This window comes from Solanum pennellii, chromosome 7, assembly GCF_001406875.1.
Source record: "Solanum pennellii chromosome 7, SPENNV200".
NCBI classification, from domain to species: Eukaryota; Viridiplantae; Streptophyta; class Magnoliopsida; order Solanales; family Solanaceae; genus Solanum; species Solanum pennellii.
In genome coordinates this window covers 27,332,316-27,339,223 of record NC_028643.1, presented here as the reverse complement: position 1 = coordinate 27,339,223, position 6,908 = coordinate 27,332,316, and the positions used below count along the sequence as shown (strand labels likewise).

At 36.5% G+C, this 6,908-nt stretch overlaps 1 protein-coding gene across 1 annotated transcript in view; it reads right to left on the bottom strand.

The window, feature by feature from the left end:
• Window positions 1-6,615, bottom strand: part of LOC107026414 — a 12,771-nt gene extending 6,156 nt beyond the window's left edge. The window contains exon 1 of the mRNA XM_015227376.1: window positions 5,917-6,615. Coding sequence (XP_015082862.1) covers window positions 5,917-6,442 — 526 coding nt within the window. The 5' untranslated portion in view covers window positions 6,443-6,615. The remainder of the gene's footprint in view (window positions 1-5,916) is intronic.
• Between the last annotated feature and the right edge of the window lie 293 nt (window positions 6,616-6,908).

The window sequence follows — 6,908 nt, the reverse complement described above, 5'->3', positions numbered from 1 at the left end:
CCCCCCGTGCTCGAGTTCGAAAAGGATATTATTGTTATTCACATGATCTTCGATACCTTATGTCAATTTTTGTTACATTCTTTGAGTCTCAACCTTACTGTACATCTTCTAATCATCTTGGTGTATCTTTGGTCTTACCCATACCTCAGGTTTTACCTGTACCAACTATTGAGGAATCTGCGGTTACTTCTACATCTCCAGTTGTAGTGCCACCACTGCTAAATTATCATTGTCGTCCACGTCCAGCCCTGGTTCCAGATGATTTATGTCATGCTCCAGCTAAGGAAGAAGTGTATATGGAGCAAACACCAGGTTTTGTAGCACATGGGAGTTTAGTATAACCTTGTATGTCGATTGCGCAGATTACTCTATGGTCTAAAACAGTCTCCTCGATCTTGCTTTGGGAATTTCAGCACAGTATTCAACAATTTGGCATGACTCGTAGTGGAGCTGATCACTCTTGTGTTTTATCAACATTCTGCTCCAAATCGGTGTATCTATTTGATTGTCTACGTTGATGATATTGTTATCGAGGGTAGTGATCAAGATGGTATCACCAATTTGAAGCAACATTTCTTTAAGCACTTCTAGACTGAAGACCTTGGCATATTGAAGTATTTTCTAGGCATTGACGTTGCTCAGTCTAGGTCAGGCATTGTTATTCTCAATGCAAGTATGCCTTAGACATTCTTGAGGAGACACGAATGATGGGATGTAGACTTATTGACACTCCTATGGATCCGAATGTTAAACATCTTCCAGGACAGGGGAGGAATGGGTGAGCTACTTAGTAATCTTGAAAGTATAGATGGCTTGTTGGAAAGCTTAATTATCTTCCAAACCTGACATCTCTTTTCCAGTAAGTATTGTAAGTCAGTTTATGAATTCCCTTGTGATAGTCATAGGGAAGCAGTTGTTTGTATTCTGCGATATATAAAGTCAACTCTCGGTAAAGAACTCCCTTTGAGTATTAAGGTCATGAGCATATCCTTGAATATACAAACGTTGATTGGGCAGGATCACCCTTGGATAGACGTTCGACATTCGAATATTGTGTTTTAATATAAGGTAATTTGGTGTCATGAAAGAGTAAGAAACAGAATGTGGTTTCTCGATCTAGTGCAAAATCAGAATATCGATCAATGTCGGCAACAACTTGTGAGCTAGTTTGGATCAAATAGTAGTTGCAGGGAGAACTACAAGTTGGCAAAATCGATCAGATGAAACTTGTGTGTGATAATCAAGCAGCCCTTCATATCGCATCAAATCCAGTGTTTCATGAAAGGACTAAGTACATTGAGACTTTGTCAGAGAAAATATACTCTGAGGAGATATTCTTACGAAATTTGTGAAGTCAAATGATCAGCTTGCAGATATCTTCACTAAGTCCCTTACAGATCCTCGTATTAATTAAATCTGTAACAAGCTAGGTACATATGATTTGTATGCACCAGCTTGAAAAGGAGTGTTTAGAATAGAAATAAGTATATACATTCCTACTTAGAAAGGAATATGAATAGGAATAAGAATGGAATAGGAATCCTAGCTGGAAAAGGATTTCAAAGTAGTGTCTAAAAATAGGGTCTCAATATAACAATTTCGATGCACAATTCAATAATATTTTTCTCACACTTTTTTTTATCGGTATACCTACATACTCTTATAAATGTATGCATACACATATACATACATACTCTTTTGGATTGGTATACCTACATAATCTTATAAATGTGTGTACTTATGTCCTTATCAAAAATAAATAAATGTGTACTTATGTATGTATACCAAAGGATGCTTTCATGGTAACCCTCTATATTCTAACATGATAAACAAAGAAAAGAAAGAAGAGTTTCGACCATCCAAATGAGGCAGTGATCTTTGAAGAAAATTAGATGCTCCCTCTGATCAGAAGCACAAAATTTCACTGCATTAATGTTTCTGTTTCTGTCAGCAATTTAAGCACAATAAGGAGTGGCTTTAAATTCAAATTAGCTTTTTTTTTTTAATAACAGTGGTGTCCGAGCCAGCTTGCATGCACCTCGACTAATTCCACAGGACACTTGGCACCTCGCACCAGCAGCAGGTACCAGGCTATTAGTTTCTCTTCTGTAATATTCGTGAAAAGTCAACTAGGTCGATCAATTAGAAATGGAAAGAAACAAGTGTTATCATGAGCTGCCATAATCTCTCTTTTTACTTTAGTAACCATAGTGTCCAGGACAACTTGTGCGCACCTCGAATTGTAAGTTTTTCCTTCATCTTCTTTTTTTTGGTAAAATATTTCCTCTTATTATTTTCCAAATCACCATTCCTTTTCTTTATTACGACGTTGCACCAGCAATGTCCCTTTCATATACATGCATATAGGAGTACAACAATGACATAAAGAGACTAATGAGGTATCAAAAAATAGATAAACACTGGCTGAAAGAGTCTAAGGACAGCACAGCACAATCTCTTCCAACTTGTTCGGAACGCTTGTTTGGACCATAAATTGGTAGCTTGATATATTTATACGTCAACTTATGCGAACAAATAGAGTTTTCATTAATCATTGATGTATAAAAAGTTACAATTTACGTTGAGAACCAGCCGGGGGCTAGTCAACTCTGGTGGTTGATCAGCCTGCTAACCATCCCCCAACAACATCCAAACACGCAGCAGCCCTAAACACATTCACAAGTACGTTCAAAAGTGTAATCCTGTTGACATAAAACCCATTAGGTACTTGAATGGAGAACCTACGATTACTTGCACAAAGTAGGAACTTAATCGACTGTGCATTAGAGAAAATCTATAAATACACAGTTAGAGCCAAATTCTCGTATCGAAGACCAGAGCCGTATGAACTCAAATAAAAGTATTCCTACACAGTTTGAGATTAAAGGTTCATTGTAATATTGGATTTTTGGAGTAGTGACATATTTTGATTGAAATGAAGATTATGCGATGTTGATGTCGCATGTATGTGAATCACGAGTCAAAAACAGAATTTTCCCATTTCGATTCTTGAGTGGAATCCTTGGTTTCATCCGGAAGAGGAAACAATAACTGCACTAACATAGATATTGTTTCCAGGTTTGCCTACCAATCAATTTGATAAAGAACCTCCGTTTTTATGGCAAACGTAGTAGGTTCCCAGCTAGTAATTTATAAGGCTTCAAATAATCATACACAACCTAGTCGCACAAGAGTAAAAAGGGAATTGGATTTGCTGAAGAATCTTGATAAATGGATTCAAATCAACTGTTTGGATGTACAAAACTAGAGAAATTAGATCAAAATGGCAGGTGATTCAATACGACTATTTGCCAAAAGATTGCATGAAGTGTATATTGCAAGGACATGATCTGCAAAATGTTGTATATTGCATCAAGAGTACAGGCCATAAAAAGGAAAACAGAAAAAACCAAAAAAGGAAGATGAGGAATTGAAGAACAAAACAACTGCTAATGGAGAGATGGAGGAATCAAGGACAGGGAAACAACCTCTGGTGAAGTTTTTAAGTAAGGGAAGACTTTTGGCAATGTGAATGATCTAAATAGCTGGAATGTTGTAAGCGACAGGAGGGTGAGAGGAATGCCGAATTGACAACAAAAAATCCAGGAAGGCAAGGTTAAACAGGTAGGCAAGAAGGATAATGCCTACATGAACAGATTGGAATCAGACACAGAAACAAGCAATGAGTCTGCTACTCAGATGGATTGGAAAAGGAGAAGAAAGTAATAAGGACAAATAGAAACAAAAATAAAAAACTATAGAAGGAAAACACAATGCTTCAACAAAGAAATGGGTTGAGTCATCTTTTGCGAAGCAGAAAGGAATAAAAGTTGATGTAAACAAGAGCTGGTGGCATCTGAAAGCACTGATCAGGAAAGCAAAGGCAAAAACATGGAGATTATGGAAAACGATGATAAAAAGGACAAGGTGGAGATCAGTAAACCGAAAAAATATGGAGGAGACAAGTATACAGCGAAAAGACGTTCAAAATACAGGGGAAAAATAAGCGCAGAAGGAACCAATAGAGATACAGGACACTGAAACTTCAGTAGCTGAACATCAGGATGAAATAAGACAGATATACAAGAGAACCCTCCTGATGATATCTCTAATGTGGTTACACATGAAAAGTATAGCAGTAAGGAGGGAGAAGATTATCCTTAACACATATAGAGCATCACATTGAGGAAAGGGTTCAGAAAATAGATAATGGGGACAATACACCGGAAAGAAATGATACTGGGATCAACCAGTGAAAAATACAACTGGTAGAGAAGAAGACAATGAAGAGTCAGGCTCTCAAATATACAGGAGGAAAAGATCAATGATGCTGGAAAGGAAGATGACATTGGAGATGACAATGAAGTAGAGAATGTCAACATGTCCTCAAGCACTTTGATAGAGCAAACTATTAGATATTTATCTCCAAGATAGACAACAAAAGCAAGGAAGGAAGGGAGACAGAAAATGCTGGCAAGGGAGAAGAGTGTACCACCTAAGGCAGTTGGGGCATACAACAAGGAAAGCTTATGCCTACGGAAGTTTAAAATAGCTCACTCATTTGGAAAATCAGGTCTGTAAATACTCAGTAGGCCTTTGAGAGAGTGGCCATGATGAATAGAAAAAAACAGTTCAACTATATGAGCTTGGATGGGACCATTTCAGCATTTTAGCATATCAGGAGGCTTTGATACGTATAGATTGTGGCTGGGCTTGGGAACTGCATGACACAATATTAATAGAAAGATTAGGGTGTCTGCAAATGAAGAATACCAAGTAGAGGTAAAAAGATACTGAGCAGCTTTTAACATTGACTCTAACTAATCTGGATTTTGACCAAATGATTATCGTTACATTGATTTATGCAAGTACTGAAAGGGCTAATGGAGTTAGCTTACGGGATGATTTATATAACATATCCTCAAACATGGATTACCCATGGATAGTAGGAGGTAATCAAAATGTAATTTGGGATGACGCTGAGAGATTTGGAGGACTGCTAGTGCATTATGATGAAGTAGAAGATCTTGGTCATTGTCTGAACATTTGTCAATTGAAAGATCTGGTATATTCTGGAAGCATATATACCCAATGGAATGGGATATGAGACAAAGCATGTATCTTTAAGAGATTGGACATATGCTTAGAAAATCAAGCTTTTCAGAGCACTTCCCCAGATTTTGAAGTGGAGAATGCAATCAAGCAAGGGTTTGTTTGTCCAGTTTGTCGATAAACCTATTCTCCAATAAGAGGATTCAGAGGGAAAGTTGTTCCTAATTTCTCCAACGACTCCAAGTCTGAAGGCATCCCCTAGAGTTGTACACACAGAAACCTTGAAGGCTCCTAAAGCAGTGATGAATCATCCACTTTAAGAACATCATCACCACAAACTGAACAATCAATTAAATATGACTCAATCTGAAACTAATTAAGGTTGCAATATAATAATTCATTCATATGCATTTCATTCTATTCCAACCTTTTCGGTTCTAAGACTAAATAATTTATCATTTAGGGCTGAGTGTGGTATGAAGGAAATATTTTTCATGGAAACGATTTGCTAGAGAATGTTTTGTTGGAAAATAAGAGTGTTTCTTACTTATTTTTGGTATTTGAAGCAAAAAATATTATTCCAAAAGCATTAACATGTAATCCAACAAAACATTATACGTGTGGGTACTATATGGGCGGGATAAGGTAGGGAGTGGGGTGAGAATTGGAGATATTGGGGGATGAAGCGGAGACAATGAAGTTAGAATGTCAAAATTTGTTTTTCCTACTAGTTTTTGAGTAAACAAGTCATTTTACTCAAATATTTTGACCATGAGAAAGTTGGAAACCAAGTAGGAAACAATGTCAAATATATTAATAAAAACAAACAATGGCAACGTAAAATTCAGAAGGAAGACAACATACCGTCAAACTCCTCTTCCTCTAAGGAAAAATCCAACCATGTCTCAGGATGATGAGCTATATTTCTAGCGAAGGTTAACGCTTCATTAGTTACTCCAACAGCATCATAAACACTATCCTCCACTTCCTCATAATTCGAATATCCTAGATAATCCCCCATATATTCCTTCTCTGGTTCACCACATAAATTAGATCGATCTACCGACTCTATCCGGTTCAGATCCAATTTCACTCTCTGAACAACCGGCGGAGGAGGAGGAGGAGGTGGAGGTGGAGGAGGAGCAAGAAATGAAGCCACACCCCATAGTTCACGAGTTAAAGTTTGTTTCAGTTCCGATAAGTCTTCCTTAACACCACCACCTTCGTTAATATCAAAGGAATTATCAATTCGATTTTCTAAATCCATTTCCCGGTAAGTTGAATCTGATAAATGGTAGTTTTGGGTTTTGTCCTTGTCTCCTTCTCCCTCTTCTTCTTCATCATCATGGAGACGGAGAGAGTTGGCTAAAGAACAAGGGAGCCATGACATGGCTACTTGTAATTGTTATTATAATGAAGATTTAAAATTGATTGGATCGAGGAAGAAGAGGACATTTGAGAAAAGGATTTTCCTCTCAAAACTCAAAACTTCATTTACTTCTTTTCGGGTCATTTAATCTAATTCAGCTTCACGTGGGATTTGTTTGCATAATACAATTCCTCAAGTTCAAAAAAATAATCCAATTTAATTTAAAATAGAGTTTAAGAAAAAAAAATTAGTTTTGCGGTTATAAATTAAAGTTATGTTAAATGTATCAAAATTTCCTTTAATCTTATCGTATTAAATATGTTGCATAGAAAGATTAAATTGAAGTGTTACCAAAAAAGATAAATAATATTTTTTTAAAACAAACTAAAAAAAGAAATAGGTCATTATTTTTTAAATAGAGGGAGTATATTTTTAATTATAATAATAATAAGATGATGATGATTAGATTCACCCCTTAAGAAGTAAG